Source organism: Neopsephotus bourkii, unplaced genomic scaffold (genome assembly GCF_033783945.1).
Source record: "Neopsephotus bourkii isolate Nb327-2 ecotype Australia unplaced genomic scaffold, CSIRO-AGI_Nbou_v1 NB_887, whole genome shotgun sequence".
Lineage (NCBI taxonomy): Eukaryota > Metazoa > Chordata > Aves > Psittaciformes > Psittacidae > Neopsephotus > Neopsephotus bourkii.
Genome location: NW_026901381.1, coordinates 3297162 through 3319097, shown reverse-complemented (window position 1 = coordinate 3319097; position 21936 = coordinate 3297162). Strand labels below are relative to the sequence as shown.

Here is a 21936-nt window from a genome sequence, read left to right as displayed (position 1 = left end):
CCATGCCCTGATGATAGTGAGCAGCATCTTGCTTGTGTCTCTACAGGCCATTTGGTTTCAGCTGGAGCATCACCCTTGGATGCCAAACACCTTCCCCTAGCTGAGCCTGCAGCCAGGGCCAGCACCAAGCACCCTGTTAATAATCCCAGGATGTGCATGGGGACAGGGCTGTCACCAGCTTGGAGCAAGGAGGCATCGGTTCCCACATGGTGCTTTCTCCATTCTGTGTTCTTGCAGGAGTACTTGGATGTGCTGGGCAGACCCATGGTCCTGGCAGGGAACCGAGCCAAGCAGGTTCAGTGGACCAATGTCTATCAGGATGCCCTGGTAAGGATCCCCCATCCCCGGGGTGCAGGTGGGGACCCCCCAGCCTCCCAGCCCCATAGGACACCCTTCTGTGCTTGTGCAGGGGCTGGGCCTGGTGGTGACCGGCACGCTGCCAGTGTTCAACCTGACGGAGGACAGCAGTGACAGGAAGGTAGGAGACTGTGGCTGCCACCAACCTGGCTGCACTGGGACCCCCAGTGTAGGCTTGTGGGGAGAGTGCCCCGATGCTGGCTGCATGGCTGGGGGGCACTGGCACCCCGGGGTGCTGCCTGGCCTGCACCCCCTCCCTGGGGTGGTACCAGGGTGACTGCCATCCCGATAGCTCTCCCATTCAGTGGGGCCAGCTGGCAGCTGCATGTCCCTGGGGGGTGCAGTGTCCCACGGAGGGCTCTGGGGCTGGCACATCCCACCCTGTGCCCCTGCAGTCTCTGGATCTCGACACACGTCCCTAGAGGGAGAAGAGGTCCCTGTTTCCCCATCCCTGTGATGGTGGTGGCAGGTGACAGCCCTGGTCCCACCCGTCCCCCTCCCTGCGCTTCCTTCCAGAACCAGCTCATCCTGGGCGTGATGGGGATCGATGTGGCTCTCAACGACATCAAGAGGCTGACGCCGCGATACAACGTGCGTGGGGTCCCTTCCCCTCCATCCCTGCCCTGCGCTGCCCAAGCTTGGAGTGGGAACCCGCTGCAGGGAGCCCCGAGCTGCAACCCACAGTCCCCCATAGCACTTCCAGCAGTGCTGGTGGTAACAGGGTGCTGAGGCCATGACTGCAGGCAGGACTAGGGCAGGCAGACAGGGATTATAGCTGGATGATGCTCTGGGAATCAGACCAGAGCCAAACCCCTTGCAGGGTGAGCAGGCAATAAACCCTGCCAGTCTGGGGAAAGGTGCAGCAGGCAAAATCCAGAGCCAGGATGAGAGATGCTGTTGGCTGAGAATAGAAATAGAAGGATAGAAAAGGCTGAGCCCCAGGGGTGGTGTGGGGTGAGCTCTGCCTGCAGAGGTGAGGGTGATCACCCCGGCACAGCATGGCATGGTGCAGAGCCGCCTGGCCAGCCTCATCCCTCCTCCTGTCCTCTCGCAGCTGGGGGCAAACGGTTACGTGTTCGCCATCGACCTGAACGGCTACGTCCTGCTGCACCCCAACCTGCAGCCCCAGGTGAGGAGGGGCCCCTTGGGGCGGCGGCAGCAGGGTTATCCGGGTCCTGTGGGATGAGGCAGCTTCCCGGGGTCGTTGGGAGCTAATAGTGGGAATTGTGATGAGTTTGTCTGGACTCAGCAGCGGGTGCGGGAGCCCTCAGCCCTTCCCTGGCTCTCTCTTTCTGCCTGCAGATCATCAATTTCCGTGAGCCGGTGACGCTGGACTTCCTGGATGCTGAGCTGGAGGACGAGAACAAGGAGGAGGTGGGCAGAGCCAGGGGCAGCTTTTGGGGTACATGCTGCCCCCATCTGCAGCTGCAAAGGGCACTCAGCCCCTCCAGCCTCACCCTAAGGGCCCTGGCACATATCCCGTGGGATCATGCCAGGGAAGGGAGCTGGGTCACTGTCCCCTGGGTGTGAGCATGGTGAACCCCTGACCCCAGGCTGCTCACCCTCACATCTGCACCCATGGGTCCCTGGTGCAACCCCACTGGGGGGTGGGTGCCTGCAGGCACATGGCAGGGCTCTGTGACCCTCAGTTGCCTCCTCCCTCTGTTGTCCCCCAGATCCGGAGAAGCATGATTGATGGGAATGATGGGCAGAGGTTCATCAAGACCCTCATCAAGTCTCTGGATGAGGTAATGCTGCAGGGGAAGGGGGTCATGGTAAAAGCTACCGCTGTGCTGAGCACCACCCCAGCAGCCGGGGTTCCCTGTCACTGCACCAGCAGTGTCCTGGCACCACAGAGGCCTGACTGGCTCCCTCTGACCCACAGCAATACATCGATGAGGTGTTCAGGACCTACACGTGGGCCCCCATCAAAAGCACCAACTACAGGTGAGTGGCACTGATGGCACAACCGTGCTCACCTGGCATCAGCCAGACCCACACCAGCCCCGCGCTGCGGTCCTGTGCAGCTGGACCTGTGCTGTGCAGTCCTGTGCAGTGAGATGCACCCACCCTGCAGCACAGGCAGCAAAGCTCCCCCCTGCATTTATCACCCAGATTGCACCAGCAGATGTGGAAAAAAGCCCCTGGCATCATGTCCATGCTGTCCAACTCACGTTGCCTTCGTCCTGTGAGGAGCCATGTGGTCCCCCTGCCACCCAGGGTACCCTCCTCCTCCTACCACCCAGCTCAGGAGGGGCTGGCAAGGGTCACAGCCACCTTGCAGCACTGTCGGGTGACCGTGGCACAGCCCCAGTCCTATCCCCCAGAATGGCACCCCTGTGGAACCAAGCAGCACTGTTGAGGAGGGGACAGTGACACAGGGTGACACAGCTGGGGCTGGGGCTGTGGGTTGATCTGTAGGGTGGGAGGTGCTGCTGGGGGCTGTGTGATCCCACAGCTCCACACCATAGTAGGGGTGTTCCATGGGGTTCCCCGAGACACCATCAACAAAGGGAACCACCAGAAAAAACTCACCACCCTCCTCTTGCTACCTGTCATTTGAGGTGCCACCACCTCTGCCATGCCTTGTGGGGTGCCACCACCTCTGCCATGCCTTGTGGGGTGCCACCACCTCTGCCATGCCTTGTGGGGTGCCACCACCTCTGCCATGCTTTGTGGGGTGCCACCACCTCTGCCATGCTTGCTGTGGTGCTCAGTCCATGCTGCCAGGCGCAGACAGGACTAGCTGGAGGGGTGGTCTGAGTCCTGGTGGCTCAGGTGCAGGTGTGGCATCCAATGGGGGTCAGGAGTGTGGCCTCACCCACTGGTGCTCACCTATCCTGAGCAGCACCTGGCACTGATACCATCACCAAAGGGCACTGGCCGCTGCAGTGGGCACCCAGGAGCCCAGCTCCCTCCAGCAGTGTCCCATGGGACAGACTCCTGGCTGGTGGATCCCTCTCCTTCATGGCTTGCCTGTAGCTGGTCCCTCTGTAATCGTTGTCTCTGGTCTCTCCCCTCTGGGAAGGTTTCGTTCCTTCTTTCAAGGGCTGTGTCTCTCCACACCTTCCTCCGCTACAGGGATGTTGTGTCCCTCTTCCATGTGCATCACACTTGGTTCTCAGGCGGGTGCCTCCTGTCCATTGAAGCCCTGCCTGGACAGGCTTGTCACCTGTGCTCAGGAGTGCCCCTGGGATAGCCCTGGGTGCTGTGGGGATGGCCCTGAGTGCCCTGGGGACAGCTCTGGGTGACTCTGGGCACTCTGGAGACAAACCTGGATGCCACAGATGGCAGTAGGTGTGCTAGGGATGACCCTGGGTGCTGCCAGAATGGCTCTGCATGCTCCAAGGGTGACCCTGGGTGCCCCAGGATTACCCTAGGTGCTCTGTGGATGGCCTGGGTGCTTTGAGGACAGCTCTGGGTGCCACCAGGATAACCACGGCTGCTCTGGGGATGACCATGGACGCCCCAGGATGATCCTAGAGACAGCCCCGGGCACCCCAGGACAGCGCTGGGCGCAGTGAACTGTGCAGGAGGCCAGTGGGGCTGCTGCCTGCCACCAGCCAGGGGTGCCAGGCAGGGGCTCTGGGGGGGTGTAGAGCCTTACACCTCCTGTCTGCTCTCCCCCTCCGCAGCCTGGGGCTGGTTCTGCCTCCCTACAGCACCTACTACATCCAGGCCAACCTCAGCGACCAGATCCTGCAAGTGAAGTGTAAGTAGCCCCTGGCTCTCCCCGCTGCCCTCTCGCACTCCCGCTCACCCCGACACCAGCGCACAGCTGTCGGGGGGGAGAACCACAAAGCAAAAGGAGATAGGGATCACTGAGAGAGGCAAAACAGGGACAGTCAGGCGTGAGTAGAGGTGGATGCACGGAGGGGGAGCGAGCTGCCTGCCTGGGGCAACGCCAGGGTTTGGGCTTTACGCTTTGCACCCCAAAACCTGAGCGCCAGGATGCAGGCAGGCGCTGCCCGGCGCAGGCAGGGCTGCACTGCTGCCACTTTGCCTCCCGGGGCCAAGGGATGATGCTGTAGCAGGCAGTTAATTTGCGAGCCTGGGAAAGTTTGCATGGATCTCTCGAGTTTCCTTTGGTTTATTACGATTCTTTGGTTTCGGTTTAAGCCATTTCTTCTTCTTTTTATGAGTTCGGTTTCGGTTGGTTTCGATTTTCGTTTGGAATTAGTCTGTGTACGTGTGTGTTAGCCTGGCCCCCCCTTTCTCTCTCTTTCTCTCTCCCCTGACCCCCAAGCCTTTTTCCCACCACAGGTCCACTCTGCTCCCAGGGACCCTCTCCCCTGTGGCAGAACCGGACCCTTCCCCTCTCCCCTCCGGTTCCCCCCGTTTCTTGCCCTCGGCGGCGGCTCGACCCCAGCCCCACTGCAGCCCGGCCCCGGCCCCTGCCCCTCCATCCATCGGCAGGAGCCCCGTGTCCCTGCAGGGACCAGGCCAGGCTGTCCCTGTCCCCGGGAGGGGGATTCCCCTGTCCTCCCCCCGCCGTGCATGCCCCCTGACTCAGTGAGGACATCTCGATACCAAGACTGTTGCAACTGTTTGCTACTGAGTTTCATTTTCCTTTGGAGTATTGAATATATTTATATATATTTCTCTAGTTATATCTTTGCATACTTCTTTTTCGTTGATTCTTATTTCACCGTGGCTTTTCTTTTCCTTCCGTTACTGGGTTTCTCTTTTCCTTTTCTTCATGTCGTTCTTTGCAAGAGGTTTCCTTTTGGTATGATTATGATACACAATATTTTTATTCAAACGGCGATTGAATAAAATATTGTTTGTGCCCCCCTTCCCCCTTTCCACCCAACCCCCTTTTTTTTTGTTTGTTGTTTTTTGTTTGTTGTTTTTCTTGCTTTCTCTCTATGGTGGATTCACACAGTACCAAACATCAAAATGAAGGGCAAGTATTTTCAGTCTCAGACCACTCACCTTCACCACCCCGTCCCCTGCCCCGTGTCCAGTCCCTCCCAGCCCCCTGCTTGCCCATCTCCCTGCCCGTTTGCCACGCCGAACCTGCAAACCGCCACCGACTCGCCCTTCCTCCCTCCTCCTCCTCCTCCTCCTCCTCTCCTCCAGTTCCCCCTTTATTTGAAAGCAACATGTCTTGTTCTGTTCATGAGAGCTTTGTCACGACGATCCCCCACTCCCTCCCCGCGCATCGCTCCCAAACCCGGTTTGGTATCGTTCAAGAGCTGATCTTGTATGAAACTGCTGGTTTCGATCCACGAGGTTTTCCGTAGCTAGTTTGATGCCCTGCTCTTCCTCTCCCCCCACCCCGGCCCTTCTTGCTCCTCTCCCCCCCGCTCGCCTCCTCTGGCTCCTTCTCCTCTGTCCCAGCTCCTCTGCTTCTTCCTCCCCAAGACAACTCAACCTGAAGGGATAGGGCTGTGCAGGGAGCGGGGGGCTGTAGGTGGGCACCCAAAGGAGGCAGGGATGGAGGGAAGGTGGAGACCCAGTCCTCTGCCATCGTCACCCTCTGGGACAAGCCCCCCAAGCACAACCTCTTGGCGGAGGTGGGGATGGGAGCACCCTGGGGTGATGGCACCCGCTGCACAGGGGAAGGCGAGCCTGGGGCAGGGTCTCACACTGCCTGCCCCCATGGCTGCTCAGTGGCTGTCCCTGCTGGCCCAGCATGGCATGAAGCCCCGGCAGCCACAGCATCCCAGCACCATCCGTGCCCGCAGGAGCAGCTAAGTTCTATCCCAAGGTCCCACTGAGGCCAGGGCTGATAACCCCCCCTGCAGTGGAGCAGGAGATCAGCCATGCGACCCAGGGCCGGATTTGTCCCACGTGTCACCCTCAGCCCTGTTCCATCAGCTTTGAGTTGCCTCCTCCCGGTGACCCTGTGATGGCAATGCTGATGGACCAAGTACGAGTGTTTTGTACCCTCCTCCTCCTCCTCTTCCTCTTCCTCTCATTGGCTTGTACCTAGCCCCTGCCTACAGCCCTCGGAGAGCAACAGTCCAACCTCTGGCTGTGCCGTGCCATGCACCGGGGGCCGGTGGGAGGGCTGGGGGTGGCGGTGCCCATGGGGGGGCCGATGCCCTGGGTTGTGCCATAGCACCCCCACACCCACCCCCTAACCCATGAGCTGAACCCCGCATCTGCCACCCCGATGTCGGGGGGGTCCCAACAGGCACCCCAAGCCCTGCTGCGCTGCCACCCCCCTTAAAGCAGAGCGAGGTGCCGGGCTGGTGCGCGAGCATGGACCCGGTCCCCATTGGGGTCCCACCACCCCGGGGAGGGACGGTGCCACGGCAGAGCCCGGCAGCGCCTTGCCCGGTGCTGGGCAGGGAGCCTCTGGTTGGACTGTCCTCAGCAAGGAGCCCCGTTTGGCCATGTCGATGCCTGAAAACTCCTTTTCCTTTCTCCCGAAACCAAGTGTTCTGGTGATCCTCCTGCGGCCAGGAGCGCAGCATGCGGTTCCCTGCCCTCAACCCCCCTTCCCCGAGAGAGAGACGCCCCACACCCTCCCAAACATGCATATATATATATATATATCTCCATGTGCGCACATATATATATGTGTGTGTGTCTCTGTGTGTCCCTGCGTACACGCCACCGGCCGCGCGTACGCACCCGCGCACCTCCAGCCCGCGACCGAGCAAATTCGAGCCGAGATGGGCAAACCTCTCCCGATTTGGCTATAAGCTTCCTTCCCGTGCGGTGCCAGCAACAGCAGAACGGCCTTTTCCTTCCTCTCTTGTTACCAAGAGCAGCAAATGCCTTTTATTTTCTGTTGTCATTCCCTCCCCTCTCTCTCTCTGTCCGTCTCTCTCCCTCCTGGCCCCGCTGTCCCGGTCCCCGGTCCCCGCAGGATAACCTTCCCTTTCTGTTGCAGATTTTGAATACCTGCTGCCCAACAGCTTTGAGTCCGAGGGACATGTGTTCATTGCTCCCAGGTAGCTTTGTGTGTGCGCTTGCCGAGGTGTGCATCCGCCCCGGCCCCGCTGCCGTCCCCCCCCCCCCGCCATCGCCCCCCATCCTCGCCTCATCGTGCCTTGTCCCCCCCTGCCCATCCCCTGTTGCTCTGTGTGTCGTGTGCCCGCTCGGCCGAGGGGGGCTGCCGCCGGGACCCCGGCCCCGCTCTGCCACCCGGTTGCATCCAGCACCGTATATATGCACCCGGTAGGGCCTGCCCCCTGCGCGTGCATATATAGCTATAGTTTCTGAAAGTCCCCTGCAGTGGCATCATACAGTCGTGCTGGCTGCGGGGGTAGGCAGGAGGAAGGTAGGTTTGGGGTCAAATTTGGGGTGCCCAGGGCTTTGGGGAGGCTGCAGGCTGTGAGCAGGGACAGACCAATCGCCCCCCTGGGGCTGTGCCACAGCCCAGTCGTAGGATCACACAATAAACCAGGTTGGAAAAGCCCTTTAAGCTCACCCAGTCCAACCATGCCCAGCACTGCCAAGGCCACCACTGCCCCATGGCACTGAGGGGGTGTGAACACTTGCAGGGCCGGTGCCTGCAGCCCTGCCCTGGGCAGCCTGTTCCAATGCCTGAGCACCCTCTGGGGCAGGAATTGTTCCTCAGCTCCATCTAAACCTGCCCTGGTGCAGCTTGAGGCCGGTTCCTCTTGTCCCATCCCTTGTTCCTTGGGAGCAGAGCCCAGCCCCTCCTGGCTCCATCCTCCTGTCAGTTGTAGGGAGCAATAAGGCCCCCCCTGAGCTTTCTCTTCTCCAGACTGAACCCCCCAGGTCCCTCAGCCCTTCCCCATCACACTGTGCTCCAGAAGCCACCCGTCCGGGGACAAAGGGCCTTTGCTCAGCTGGGAGCAGGGAGCCCCATGGCTCTGCTGGCACCCTGCCCTTCCTGCCACTGCAGTGCAATCTCTGACCAGCCCTAATGAACACTGCCAGCTCATCACCTATGTATTTCTATGTCATTATAACAGCTCAATGCCCCATTAGGAGGTGTTTCATCCTTGCAGTTCTTAGGGACTGCAGCAGGTCAAGGCTGTGCCAGCTCTCTCACACCAGTTTGGGGTGAACCAGCTCAAACTGTAGTTATTGCGCAGCCCTGGCTTTGCGGAGAGACCTGGTCCCTGGGTGATGGATGGAGTAGCAGGGGTGAGATCCAGAAAACTGGGGGCCAAAGCAGAGTGTTAATGAGAAACGGAAAACCCTGTTAGTAAAAGATTTGCCCAGAAATGTGCTAAGAAAACAGCTAGAGGTGATGTACAAGGCTCAAGGAGTGGGTCTGCCCCCTGCCTGCCCCACTGATGCCACAGTGATGGGGTCAGTGTTCAGCCTGGGGCAGCCAGAGGGAAAAGCAGGCTTTGACAATCGGGATGAGCCCTTCAGACCCCGCTGTGAGCACCTTCCTGCAGCAGGGAGGCCCCGCGCAGCGGGGTGGCACCCAGGGCGACTGTATGATCTGCCACGCCATGGGCCATGGATGTTTTCAGAAACCATATGTCCCCATGGGTGTGTGAGTACCTGTATCTGTGCGTGTCGGGTGGACCTTTAGGTGGCTGCTCCCCAGGGGCTGACCAGGGGGTCCCAGCTCTTTCAGCTGCCCCATGGGCAGGCTCCTGCCACCCCCTGCTCCGGCATTTGTCTTCTTCATGAGGTTTTTTGGCAGAGGCAGGAGCTTGGTGGAGGGGGCGTGAGCAGGGGGAGCCCTGACCCCCGGCACTGCCTGCAGCCACTGGGGCTGAGAGGCTCACACTGACCTGTGCCATCCCATTAGATCCTTATGGTGACCGACAGGGTTAGAGCCATCCCCACATCAGCAGGGCTGGGGCATGGATGTGGCACCACCCATGGTGCCTGTCCCAGGAGGGGCTCAGGGCCACTGATGCCCAGAGGCAAGCACCCACCTCCTCTGCTGGGACTCACCCAGCACCTAACCAAAGGTGCAGGTATGGCTGCCAAGTGCCTGCTTGGTGCCACCAGCACAGCCACGGGTGTGCCCCAGGCAAAGCCCCGCTGGCACCCACAGCAGAGCCCCCGCTCCCCAGGGTCCCACAGGTAAGTACGGTGGCAGAGTCACCCAGGCCCACCAATAGCCCCACCAGTATGGGGAGAGCCAGGCTCAGGGATGTACTACTCCGTGCTAACTGGGATCCATCAAGCCTGGCCCTGGCAGAGGTGCCCATGGAAGTGATGGACAGGATGGCTGCCGTGGTGGCTGAGCCGCTGGCACCGCAGGCAGCAGAGGCTGGCTGCAGAGATGCCCACAGCCACCTGCCTGGCAGGGTGACGCTCACAGGAGTGGTGGCACGTCACCACCGTCATGTCCCCCAGCAAGCCTGGGTGCTGGCAGCACGACCAGCGCCCGCCCCGCTGTCCTGGGGGAGAACTGACCTTGCCTTTTCCATCCTCGCGAACCACAAACCTTGTCCCCCAAACCCCAGAGAGTATTGCAAAGACCTCGACTTGTCGGATAACAACACCGAGTTCCTGGAAAACTTTATTGCCCTCATGGAAAAGGTGACCCCAGACTCCAAGCAGTGTGAGTAGCCAGGGATGGATGGTGGGGGGGCCTGGCTGGGGAAACTGGGAGGGACTGGGGTGAAGAGGGAGATGGGGCAGGGGTGAACCATGCCGGGGTTGGGGTCCCAGGAGCTGCAGAGTGAGTGCTGGGGCAAGGCAGGAGGGTGCAGGTGGCCTCCATGGGGCCAGCCCTCACCGCCTCCTCCTCTCTGTCGTCATCCCAAGGTGACAACTTCCTCCTGCACAACCTGATCCTGGACACGGGCATCACGCAGCAGCTGGTGGAGCGGGTCTGGAAGGACCAGGACCTCAACACGTATGTGGAGGCGAGGTGGCCCGGTTCAGGCAGCACTGGCTGGGGACAGAGCGGGATTGGGATGCGATATGGGGATGGGGAATGGGGCAGAGCAAAACCCCACTGATGCCTGGTGTGCTCGGCCCCTCTCCTTACAGGTACAGCCTCTTGGCTGTCTTCGCAGCCACTGATGGGGGCATCACCCGCGTCTTCCCTAACAAGTGAGTGCGTGGGGGTTGAGTGCATGTTCATCCCCAGGCAGCGACATGTCTGCTGCTGTGGGGCCATCTCTGGTGGGACCAGAGGCAGGGGGCAATCATTGCTGTGCCTGCTTTCCCCCAGGGCTGCAGATGACTGGGAAGAGGAACCAGAGCCCTTCAATGCCAGTTTCTACCGGAGGAGCCTGGACAACAAGGGTTACATCTTCAAGCCGCCCTACAGGGATGGTGGGTGCCAGCTCAGGGCAGCAGGGGGTGGCACTGGCTGCTACTGGCCCCACATGTCCCCTGAAGCCACCCCTGCCCTCTACAGACAGCTACCGGGAGCTGGACCTGGAGAACAACACCATCGGGATCCTGGTGAGCACCGCCGTGGAGCTCAGCATCGGGGGCAAGACACTGAAACCAGCAGGTAGGCAGGGAGCTGGGTGCCCCGACACCAGGCTGGGGTCCCCCTCAGTCCCCCCCCATGCTCACCCCGTCTCCCCACTGCCCCAGTGGTGGGGGTGAAGCTGGACCTGGAGGCCTGGGCTGAGAAGTTCAAAGTGCTGGCGAGCAACCGGACAGACCGTGACCAGCTGGGCGCCCGCAGGGTACGTGTGCCCTGGGGCCCTGCGTGGGGATGGGGACAGGGAGGGAGCTGTGCTTGCTGCGGAGCACTGCTGGTGCCTGTGGTCCTGCTGGGCTTGTGTGTCCTGCACAGCCCTGCCTGCTTCAACTTTATGGGGGCACCTTTACCCTGCGCTGGGGACACCACCCCGCGTGTCCCCTCCTGGGGTCAGGGCAGTCCTGCTAACCTGGCCCCTGCCCTGTTTGTGGTTGACAGTGCGACCCCTTGACCAGCTGCGAGATGGACTGTGAGGCCAACAACAAGGTGGGTGCTGGTCAGGGTGGTGGCAGTGGGGGACAGCAGGCAGGGAGCAGAGCGTGGCTGGGAGGGCTCCCTGTGCCCTGCCTGTGCTGTCTGGGGCAGTGCTTCCACCCTGGCCCATGGAGCCCTGTCAAGGTGGATGTTGAACCTGCCAGCTTGGGTGGTGATTCCCGCTCCCTGCACCCAGGGTGGGTGCTCCTGGTACCAAGATGCTCCTGAGCAGCCCCCAGGCTTGGGGACACAGTGCTGCCCTCCTGCCTGCCTGCCTGCCCGTCACCCCCTGCCCTGCCTCTCCTGCCTTGCCCTGGGCATGGCCAGGGTTGGGTGATGCTGCCCTCCTTCCCCAGGACCTCATCTGTGTCCTCATCGACGATGGGGGCTTCCTGGTGCTCTCCAACCAGGAGGACCACTGGTACCAGGTGAGCAGTGCCCACAGAGCAGCTCTCCTGGGTGTGGGATGCCAGCAGGGAGCTGAGACCTTTGAGCTAACATCCCGGCTGCTGTGACAAAGCCCCACTCGAGTGCCCCCCAGGGGAGACCCATGGCGAGGTGCGCCCATGGTTTGGGTGCCAACTCGGTGTCCTCATCCCAGGTGGGCAAGTTCTTCAGCGAGGTGGATGCCAACCTGATGTCCGCCCTCTATAACAACTCCTTCTACACCCGCAAAGAGTCCTATGACTTCCAGTCCGTCTGTGCTCCCGAGGCCCAGAGCAACACGGGTGCTGCACCCCGGGGCGTCTTTGTGGTGAGCACCCATGGGAATGGTGGCTTCCCAGTGGTCCAAGAGCCTGGGGACCCGTAAGTGTGTTCCCATCAGCCCATGTGGGACCTGCTGGCCCACTGCCCTCCTCTCAAACAAGTCTGATGAGGAACTGTTTAGTCTGGAGAAGAGAAGGCTCAGGGGGACCTGATCGCTCTCTACACCTGCCTGACAGGAGGATGGAGCCAGGAGGGAGCTGGGCACGTAATGAGATAGGACAAGAGGGAATGGCCTCAGGCTGTGCCAGGGAGGTTTAGATTGGGTATTAGGAACAAGCTCTTTACTAGAAGGGTGCTCAGGCATTGGAACAGGCTGCCCAGGGAAGGGCTGGAGTCCCAGTCCCTAGGAGTGTTCACACACCGTGTACACGAGGCCCTCGGTGCCATGGGTTAGTGGTGGCCTTGGCAGTGCTGGGGAACGGTTGGACTGGATGAGCTTAAAGGGCTTTTCCAGCCCGGCTGATTGCATGGTTGTGCCCGCAGCCCACCGTGGCTGATCTCCTGAGCCTCGCCTGGTGGACATCAGCTGCAGCCTGGTGAGTCCTGCCCCATCCCCTCCGCTCTGGGGTGGCCCCAGTGCGTCCTGGACCCGGGCCAGCTGATGTGGCTGCGCTGTCCTTCCGCAGGTCCCTGTTCCAGCAGTTCCTGTACGGCCTCACCTACAGCACCTGGTTCCAGACGGGTGAGTCCCTGGCTCGGGTGGGCAGGGGATGTGGTTGGGGTCTGTGGTGGGGGTTCCATGTCCCGTGGCCCACGGTGCTGTGCTGGCGCAGAGGAGGTGGCGGGGGACAGCATGGAGGCCAGGGAGACAAGCTGCATCATGAAGCAGACCCAGTACTACTTCAGCACCGTCAACGCCACCTACAACGCCATCATCGACTGCGGCAACTGCTCCAGGTGGGTCCGTCCCCATTGTCCCACCACCTGAGCAGGGCTGGGGACAGCCCCAGGCTGCCTTTGCCAGGCCACCTGCATGGGGCAATGGGAGATGCTGTGCAGCACTTGGGGGAGCTGTGGGGGGGGGGGCTGTGGAACCCAAACAGGGAGGACAGAGAGCAATGGTAGTGTCCCCATGGGCTGTGGGATGATGATGACATCCCCAAGGCCCCTCCAAGTGGGACTGAGCTCTGAAAAGCTGGTTTTCTGGGCAGCCCCTTGGCATGGGGACTGGGAGAGAGTGGAGAATGAGGATAGGGATGAGGACAGGGATGAGGACAAGGATGGTGATAAGGTTGGGGGTGGGGATGAGTACAGGGGTGAGATTGGAGATGAGGCTGGAGGTGGGGATGACACTGGAGATGGGGATGAGGTTAAGGTAGGGATGGGATGAGGATGGGGATGGGGATGAGGATGGGGCTCAGACTGGGGATGGGGTCACCCTCCCTAGAGCCACCCACCAGCGGGGCTGGCACCATGGGCCAAGGGGGGATCAGGGCACAGGGTCAGTGGGGTCCCTGCTGCTGTCGCACCCCCAGGCTCTTCCATGCGCAGAGGCTGGCCAACACCAACCTGCTCTTCGTGGTGGCTGACAAGCCCCTCTGCAGCCAGTGTGAGTCGGTCAAGCTGCTGCAGGCGGAGGTAAGAGGTATCCTTTGGTGTCCCAGCTGTGTTCCACCGGGACATGGTGGCAGAGCAGTGGGGGGACAGGCAGGGTCTGTGGGGCAGGACAGGGAGGCCACTAGCTGTGAGGACTGGCAGGGATGGAGGGAGCCAGCCTGTGTCCATAGGGTAAGGGGATGGCCATGGGGTGCCCCACGGGCCCCCACTGCCCTGTCCCTGGTGGTTTCCTTGACCTGCAAAGCGCCCCCGAGGGACCCAAACCAGTGTGAGCTGGTGGACAGGCCCCGCTACCGGAAAGGACCCCACATCTGCTTCGACTACAATGCAACAGTACGTGGGGTGCAGGGGGGCGCAGAGCTGGGGGGGGCTTGGGAGGGATGGGGGCAGTGGGTGCCTCTGGGGTGGGGTGGAAAGAGCCATGGGTGGTCCCAGGGGTGCAGTGATGTGGAGGGACCCCCTGATGGGGGTTCAGAGCCTGGGGGGAGAGGGTCAGGAGTTTTGGGGTGCCCCCTGGGGAGATGAGAGCCATGGGGGGTCCCTAGCAGAGCAATGCCATGGGGTACCCTCCTGGGGGGAACAGAGCCATGGGAGCACCGGGGAGAGCAGCACCATGGGGTGTTCCCAGGGTGGCAGTGCTGCGGGGTCCTGCTGCAGGGGGTACAGAAGGGGTGCCGAGGCACTGCTGGGGATGCCCCACGGCCCCTCTCCCTTTGCCCCCCCCCAGGAAGATACCTCAGACTGCGGCCGAGGGGCTTCCTTCGCCCCCTCCCTGGGGGTCCTGCTCTCCCTGCAGCTGCTGCTCCTCTACTCCAGCGCCAGCCGGCATCCGCTGCCCCCGGCCGCCTGCCTTTAGCCCCCCGGTCCGTCCCCCCCCCGCCAGCTTTCTTTCGTTTCAAGCTCCATCTCCATCCCCTTCCCCGGCCCGGCGGAGCGGGAGCAGCGTCCCCTCCATCGCCTCGGGGACCTCGCGGTGCCGCCCCGGCGCTCCCCGCCGGCCGCAGCCAAAGAAGAGCCGGGGTGCGGGCAGGGGCCCCCCGGCAGCGCGGGGACGGGGTCGGTGCCGCGGCCCTGCCCTCCCGGCCGCTCGGACTCGGAACGCGGCGGCGGTGCCCACGACCCCCATCCACCTCGCCTATTTTTTTAGCCTGAAGATTTTAAAGCAGATCTTTCTACATCGAGTTTCCGACATTTTTTCGCCTGGAGACCGGCGGTGTTTGCTGTCAGCAGTGAGGACACGTGGGAAAAACACAAAAAAAAAGAGGAAAAAAGGAAAAAAAAAACAAACAAAAACAAACAAAAAGAAAAAAGAGAGAGAAAAGGACTTGACTGTGCGGGTCAGTATTGTTTGTTCCAGCAGGTACCAGCCCCCAAGGGCGCGCAGGGCAGCTGGGAGCTCCAGCATCCCTGCGGGCTCGGGCCGGACGCAGGCAGGGATGGAATGGGGGGGGCAGTGGCCATCTCCTGTGCCAGGGCAGGATGGAGCCCCGGTGCCTGCCCCGGGCTCAGCCGCGCTCGTGTGTTCTTGGGCACAGCTTTTGGGGTGAAAAGGAGAGGAAAAAGAAGTGTATTTTGTTTCTTTTCCGTTCTGCAGATCACTGTGAAACCCTGCCCGCCCAGCCCTACGCAGCCCCCCTGCCAAAGAAACCACAGTGCCCAGGGGAGCGTGGCGCTTGTGCCCGAGGGGGACGTGCCATGTGTCCCCAGGCAGGTTGCACCATGTGCCCCATGGTGAGAAGTGGAGCAGGAGGTGCCACGTGTCCCCAGAAGGGACATGCCAGGCCCCCCTGCCCATCCCTTGGGGCACCAGAGCGGGGCTGCTCCCTGGGTGCTGCTATGGTCCTGGCTGCGGGCACCCACCATTGGGGGTGTCCCGGGGTGCTGGGGCTCACACTGGCGCACTTGGATGAGGGTGTTGTGCCCCAGCCAAAACTCTGGGTGCCAAAGAGGCAGATGGAGCAGCTGCTTAGAAATGGCACCCCACGGCACCCATAGCATCTTCTGGCACCCCAGACAGGAGAGGTGCTGTGAGACCGGTGCAGGGTGCCCAGCTGTGACACCCTTGGGTGCTGCAGTGCATGGGGGGCTGTACCCACCACCCATTGCCCCCCGCTGCTCCCAGCAGTGCCAGGGGCTCCTCACCCCCTGGGGACCCTGCTCAGAGCCACCCCATCAACCAGGCCAGGGGAGCCCCCTCAGCGCGGCCACCCCGGGGGGGCTGGGGAGGGTGCCAGGCGCTAATTAGTGCTGGGGTTAATTAATGGTCATTCTGCTTGTAGCTTTTTCAGTGTGTGTTTGGTTACTGTCTCTGGGAACCGTGTTTGAACAGATGGCTCTGTGTTACCGGGAGTGTGTGTACTTCTGTAGTCTAGTTAGGTGCTCTGCCAGAAACCACCACTATACATACCTATAAATATATACATATATAGTCTATTTTAAGTTAAAAACCAATGAGACAAAGGGGCGGCGTGGCCCCGGGCCCCCGGTCCCACCAGGGTCGCATCCTGCCCCGTTCCCCACCTGGAAGCTTCTCTCTGCTCATTCAAAAGCATTGGGCTTTAACTGATTTTCTTTCATTTATTTTTAATTTCTTTGGGGTTGTTTTTTTCTTTTTTTCTTTTCTTTTTTTTTTTTTTTTTTGTACAGAAGAGTTGGAAAACTTCAAAAACCCAACAAAAAAAAAAAAAGACGATTTGTAAAATATCGTGCGTGTGACTCCTTGTAAAATATTTTCAAATGGTTTATTACAGAGACTCCGTTATTAAATAATGTTCATATTTTCACTTCACAGGCGGTGGCTGCGTCATTGGCCGGGTGCATGGGCACGGGGCGGGGGGGACATCGGGGTGCTGATGCCTCAAGCCTGCCTGCACCTCGAGGCCAGTGGGCAGGACCCGGGCAGGGCGCAGGCAGGGCTGCGGGCTCACACACTGCCCAGGTGCGGCACTCCCGGCTCCTCAGCGCTGCGTGGTCCCCTCCCCGCATCCCTGTGCCCCCACATCCATCCTGTGTCAGTGCCCCCAAGTGCCCCCCGCCGTGCGCAGCCCACCCATGTCAGTGTCCGCTCCCACCCCGGGTTTGTGACCCCATCTCCACAACCCCATCACTGTGTGCCCCCATGCTTCTGCTTCATCTGTGCCCACCTGTGTCTGTGCCCCCTTTGAGTCCCCGTGCCCGTGGCCCCGCCACCGGCCGGCACTACATGTCCCATCATGCTCCGCGACCGCCCCGGCCCTGCCTCTTCCGCAGCCCCTCCCCTTCCCTACCCCGCGCATGCGCAGCGCCGCTGTTTGCCCGCGCCCGGCCTAGCCCAGCAGCGGGCTCCGGCGCGGCCTGAGGCGGCGGCGGGAGGGCCCGGCCCGGGGCTGAGCGGGGCCTGGCGGGGGGAGGCCGGGCGCTGCAGCCCCCGCGGGGCAGCCCAGCCCCGCTCCGCTCCGCTCCGCTCCGCCGGTGGGGCCCGAAGATGCGGCGGTACCTGCCGGTGGCCCGGCAGCACTTCCTGGCGGCTCTGGCCGGCACCAGCGTGGTGGTGAAGTCGCTGAGCGGCGCCGCGCTCCTGCTGTACCTGCTGTCCTTCGGCGTGGACACGGCCTACGGGCTGGGGGTGACCCCCGGCTACCTCCTGCCCCCCAACTTCTGGGTGTGGACGCTGCTGACGCACGGGCTGGTGGAGCAGCGCGCCTGGGGCCTGGCGGCCAGCCTGGCCACGCTGGGGGCGGCCGGGCGCCTGCTGGAGCCCCTCTGGGGGGCCCTGGAGCTGCTCGTCTTCTTCGCGGTGGTGAACGTCTCGGTGGGGCTCCTGGCGGCGCTCGCCTACTTCCTCACCTACGTGGCCTCCTTCCACCTCGCCTACCTGTTCGCCGTCCGCATCCACGGCGGGCTGGGCTTCCTCGGGGGAGTCTTGGTGGCCCTCAAGCAGACGATGGGGGACAGCACGGTGCTGAAGGTGCCCCAGGTCAGGATGAAGGCGGTCCCCGTGCTCCTGCTCCTTCTCCTGGCTCTGCTGCGGCTCGCTGCGCTCGTCGAGAGCAATGTACTGGCCTCGTACGGCTTCGGGCTCCTCTCCGGCTGGGTCTATCTCCGCTTCTACCAGCGGCACAGTAGAGGCCGCGGAGACATGTCCGACCACTTCGCCTTCGCCACTTTCTTCCCCGAGATCCTGCAGCCCGTGGTGGGTCTGGTGGCCAACCTGGTTCACAGCATCCTGGTGAAGGTGAAGGTCTGCCGCAAGACAGTCAAACGCTACGATGTGGGTGCCCCGTCGTCCATCACCATCAGCCTGCCGGGGACAGACCCCCAGGACGCCGAGAGGAGAAGGTATCACTCGCCCTGCTTCCCTGGGGATCGTGTCTGTGGGCAGGGAGGGTCAGGTTTAAGGTCTAAATGAGGAGGGGTGGGAAGGGCTGGGTGCGGGGTGCTCAGGGGAACCTTCTCCAGGAGCACCGCCCTCCGTGCTATGGAGGTGGTGGGGAGCATTTTAGGCGTGTTGGGGCATTGTCCCGCTCTCCCACATGTGGAGCGATGGTGGAAGCGCAGGAGAGCAGGGAGATCCTGGTAAAGGGGCAGGTGGGGTTTGGGGTCCCTGCAGGAGGAAAGGGGATGGGAGGTGGCCCCCTGCTTGTGGCAGCCCTGCAGCCGTTCATCCTGGTACAGGGAGAGGTGTGAGTCAGTGCCATGCCCCGGCCCTCCCACACATCCAGCATTATCCTTCCGGCTCCCAGCAGGAAGGCTTGGACCAGGCATTGGCACTCAGCTTTCCCCTTCTCTGTTTTTCCCCTGTTCCCGAAGCGGCTGTGTGCCATCAGGCAGCTTCCAGGCGCTCCACCTGGCATGAAAACCCTGCATGTGTAGTGTGAGAGCGTTTCTATGGGGCAGTCCCAGGTACACTGGGTCACCTCCAGCGCTGCTGAATCCATCCTCCCCTGCTGGGAAGGAGCCGGGGCCAGGTCTCACCCAAGGTAACCTGCCTGTCTGCCCTTGCCCCACAGGCAGCTGGCCCTGAAGGCCCTGAACGAGCGGCTGAAGCGAGTGGAGGACCAGTCAGCCTGGCCCAGCATGGAGGATGACGAGGAGGAAGTGACAGTCAAGGCTGAGAGCCCACTGCTGCCTGACCCCAGCGCAGCCGGGAAGGGCTCCAGCCAGGAGTCCAACCTCATCACCTTCCAGGATGCCCCGGCACAGCTGTGACCGGCTGACACGCCGCCCCCTTCCCGGCCCGGTCTCTGTTGGAGAGCTGCTGACCCTCATTGTGCCCCCCACCGCCGGGGTGCTTGGTGGGCGCGGGGACTCCTCCGGCGGCAGAGGCAGGGGCTACCTCATTGCAATGCTTCGCTGCTGCTTGCGGCCAGCACCGGGCACGCAGGACGAGGACGCTGCCACCACCACAAGGACAGGATCCTCGAGCCGCTCTCCTCGGCGCAGGGCAGCCCATGGACATCAGCACCGGCAGTGGGGGCTGCTCTGGGAGGGGACATGGTGCTGATCCCTGCCCCAGGCCACTGCTTACCCATGCAGGAGCAAAGTCGGCAGCGATTCCTCGCTTCTCCTCTGCGCCCGGGGTTGGCCAGAGCGCTCCACACTTACTTCCTCCGTTCTGAAGGTAGTTTTGTCCCCACGGAGGGAACGGGAAGGCTGGTGGGTTTCTCTTCTCAATCCCTTTCTTGTGGGGAGCCTCCCTCGGCCCCAGCAGGAGGTCAGTGGTTTGCCAGGCGGGCGACAGGTCACGGGGCAGGAGACACCCAGCCCCTCACAGTGGGGCTCTCTCCTCCCTCTGTCACCCACAAAGCCCTGCGAGGAGCCGGTGCCCTCGGCTGCTCTCTGGTTTATCCATTTGTCAGATTACACTAGAAGCTGGGATTCATTTTTACGGTGGGGCTCTTGCTGCTTCTTCAGCAGCAGGTTTTCTACCCTGCAGGTAGAATATGGGCTCCCCCTTCTCTTTCCCTTCCTCTGTGTTGATGGGCTTTTTTGTTCTTTTCTCTGGATGGAGAGGATCTTTCCCTGACAGCCTCCTCCCAGCTCCTGCACCCCCGGGCGCTCCCCAGCCTGGGGCACGGGATGATAGTGTGTGATTATTTTTTTAAAGGACCACACGAGGTTTTGTCACCTGGGAGAACCACAGAGGGTTCGGTTTCAATAAAGAGTTCTTTCAAAGAGCCGCCTCTGCAGCCCAGTGCGGGCAGGGCACGGGACAGACACAAAGCAGCCCCTGCAGGCTCCCTTGTAGGAGCCTCAGGAGGGAGGGTTCTTCCCAGAGGCTCCCAGCAGGTTGGGAAAGACCCTTTGCAAGCAGGAGGTGAGAACTGTGCGGGGTGGGGGGGATATCTGCCTGCACCCAGAATTCCACACACAGCCCCCCCCAGCAGTAAAGAGGGCTTGTTGCACTGTAGCTGCCTGAAATCTTTATTGAATAAAAGCTCTGGATACAGAGGAATGTTCCAGCCTGGGCGCTGCTCCCAGCTGCCCAGCCCTGCTAGGAGCAGGGTACGTGCTGAGGAGCAGAAGGACACCCAGTGTTGGGTGGGACGAAGGCAGGCTGTTGTGCTGGCAAGGGGAGGATGTTCCTTTTTGCCTTCCTGGGGGGACTGTTTTGTAGGCTGGCTCCAGGGCTTGTCCCCAGGTCTGCGCTGAGCCCTGCTCCCCCACGCTCTCACTGTTCCCTGTGCCCCTCAGAGGGACAAACCTGCTCCTTTGCAGCCTGCTGCTTTGCAGCCCGGCCTGGGAATTTGCTTTATAAAATGACCCCCTTCCTGACAGGCTGAAGCTTTGCTTTCCCAGCCTGCAGGAAGGATTTGTGCGTGGATCTGTGGTTGCCAGGCTGGGCTTACTGCGCTGGTCCTGGGGAGCTCCCAGGTCCCTGCATGGGGCTGTGCTGTGGGGTTGAACACGCTGCTGTCCATTGCATCTGGCATGGGTGCTGCCGCTCTGCTTCAGCTCTCCTGTGGCTGAAGCCACAACCGTACCTGTGCTTTTACTAGCCAAGCTGCCTCCATGGCAGGAGAGGCAGTGTGGTGCCACCACAGCCTCCTGCATGAGCAGCGATTCCATGCCCTCCTCATCAGGGCACACTGGCTCGTGTCCTGCCTGCTCCAATGCAGCCCTGGGTGGGAAGTGAAAAGGAACACGAATCCTGAGTGAACCCCACAGTTCCCAGCAGTGAGCACCAAGCTGCCACAGGGACCAGCAGCTTCATTTGTGTTGGGAAACATCCCCACCAAGGCAGGCATGAGGAGGGCAGCGTCTGCCTGCTCAGTGTCACGCACGTTGTAGCTGCTCCCTGGGGACAAGACACTACGGACAATCCAGGACAAGAGACGAGTAGGCAGAAATTGAGTTCTGAGGAGACCCTATGAGAGCAGGGGAACCCCGTAGGGGGTGCGAGGGGGAGCCCTCACCTTGCTGACTCACGCAGGGGAAGTTCAGCTCTGTGTCAGGCCCTCAGTGCTGGCTCCGTTTGCGGTACAGGTAAGCGTTGCTCACCTGGTTCATGATAACCAGGCTGGTGAGAAGGGGACACAGCATGGCAAGGTACCAGGAGACGCTGGTCACCGAGGTGGTGAACCACAGGGAGCACATGCCCAGCATCAGGCTGGCACAGCCCAGCAGGTAGCCCACCAGCCCCGAGGTCGCATGGTAGAGCTTGAGCTTGGCCAGCGTCCAGTTCTTCATGAGCTTGGGGTAGAGCAGGAGCACGCCCCCCGCGCACTGCCCGCCCGCGTACAGCACGGTCAGCAGCCCCGTCAGCCCATGCCAGGTCACGAAGTGTGCCTTGCCGTTCTGGTGCTTGTTGTAGGTGATGATGCCCAGCCCCAGGAGTGCGCAGACGAGGGCAAGCAGCTGCAGGGCCCAGTGCGCCCGCACTTTGACTTTGCGGGAGAAGGAGCGGAGCACCGAGGTCTCCGGGGAGAACATCAGCAGCGCTTCGGTCATCAGGAACGAGAACTGGGAGACAGAGGGCAGGGGGTTGGCTCTCCCGGGGCTCAGCCTCCCACCACCCCCGAAGGCAGACACGGGGCTCATCCTCCGGGCCGGGCACTGTCCCCGGACCCGCGGGGCCCAGGGGACGTGCCCATGGCCGGGGAGCAGCGGGGCCGGTAACCGGGCGGCGGGACTTACCGCGAGGGCCATGAGCAGCGGGTGCCAGGAGAAGAGGCCTGCAAGGGAAGGACTGGTGAGCTGAGGAGAGACGCGGCCCGCCCGCCCCGCCCGGCCCCGCGCCCGCCCCGCACTCACTGGATCCGGGCCGCGCCAGCACGGCCACGCCGGTGGGGAAGCCCAGCGCCACGAGGTGCGCGGCAGCGCCGGCGGCGGCACGCAGCGACCGGTACAGCCGGGACTCGGTCTCGGCCGCCAGGGCCATGGCGGCTGCGGGGGAACTGCTGCCGCTGCCGAGCCGGGCGCGCCGCGCCTCACGCCGCGATTGGGCGAGGGGAGCTGTC

At 62.0% G+C, this 21936-nt stretch overlaps 3 protein-coding genes across 4 annotated transcripts in view; 2 read left to right on the top strand and 1 right to left on the bottom strand.

Moving 5' to 3' along the window:
* Positions 1–15504, top strand: part of CACNA2D2 (calcium voltage-gated channel auxiliary subunit alpha2delta 2) — a 201859-nt gene extending 186355 nt beyond the window's left edge. The window contains exons 15-39 of one of the 2 annotated variants that reach the window (XM_061357268.1): positions 238–327; positions 410–478; positions 874–948; positions 1412–1486; positions 1660–1731; positions 2034–2105; positions 2243–2304; positions 3993–4069; positions 5243–5263; positions 7205–7265; positions 9720–9817; positions 10024–10114; positions 10252–10314; positions 10436–10543; positions 10629–10723; positions 10810–10904; positions 11138–11185; positions 11530–11601; positions 11775–11927; positions 12425–12477; positions 12568–12623; positions 12715–12838; positions 13417–13526; positions 13743–13831; positions 14226–15504. In XM_061357268.1, coding sequence (XP_061213252.1) covers positions 238–327; positions 410–478; positions 874–948; positions 1412–1486; positions 1660–1731; positions 2034–2105; positions 2243–2304; positions 3993–4069; positions 5243–5263; positions 7205–7265; positions 9720–9817; positions 10024–10114; positions 10252–10314; positions 10436–10543; positions 10629–10723; positions 10810–10904; positions 11138–11185; positions 11530–11601; positions 11775–11927; positions 12425–12477; positions 12568–12623; positions 12715–12838; positions 13417–13526; positions 13743–13831; positions 14226–14354 — 2058 coding nt within the window. In that variant the 3' untranslated portion in view covers positions 14355–15504. The remainder of the gene's footprint in view (positions 1–237; positions 328–409; positions 479–873; positions 949–1411; positions 1487–1659; positions 1732–2033; positions 2106–2242; positions 2305–3992; positions 4070–5242; positions 5264–7204; positions 7266–9719; positions 9818–10023; positions 10115–10251; positions 10315–10435; positions 10544–10628; positions 10724–10809; positions 10905–11137; positions 11186–11529; positions 11602–11774; positions 11928–12424; positions 12478–12567; positions 12624–12714; positions 12839–13416; positions 13527–13742; positions 13832–14225) is intronic. The other variant, XM_061357269.1, reaches the window with a different exon arrangement.
* A 1345-nt stretch (positions 15505–16849) lies between these two features.
* Positions 16850–19653, top strand: TMEM115 (transmembrane protein 115). Its single transcript, XM_061357299.1, has 2 exons — positions 16850–17815; positions 18487–19653. The coding sequence occupies exons 1-2, from the start codon at positions 16962–16964 to the stop codon at positions 18683–18685; spliced, it is 1053 nt and encodes a 350-aa protein (XP_061213283.1). The 5' UTR covers positions 16850–16961; the 3' UTR covers positions 18686–19653.
* Positions 19654–19882: 229 nt separating this feature from the next.
* Positions 19883–21890, bottom strand: LOC133214412 (transmembrane reductase CYB561D2). The gene is made up of 3 exons (XM_061357304.1): positions 21731–21890; positions 21614–21651; positions 19883–21439 (listed from the first exon to the last, which is right to left on the bottom strand). Exons 1-3 carry the CDS (start codon positions 21855–21857, stop codon positions 20936–20938), a joined length of 669 nt encoding a protein of 222 aa, XP_061213288.1. The 5' UTR covers positions 21858–21890; the 3' UTR covers positions 19883–20935.
* Positions 21891–21936: the final 46 nt, after the last annotated feature.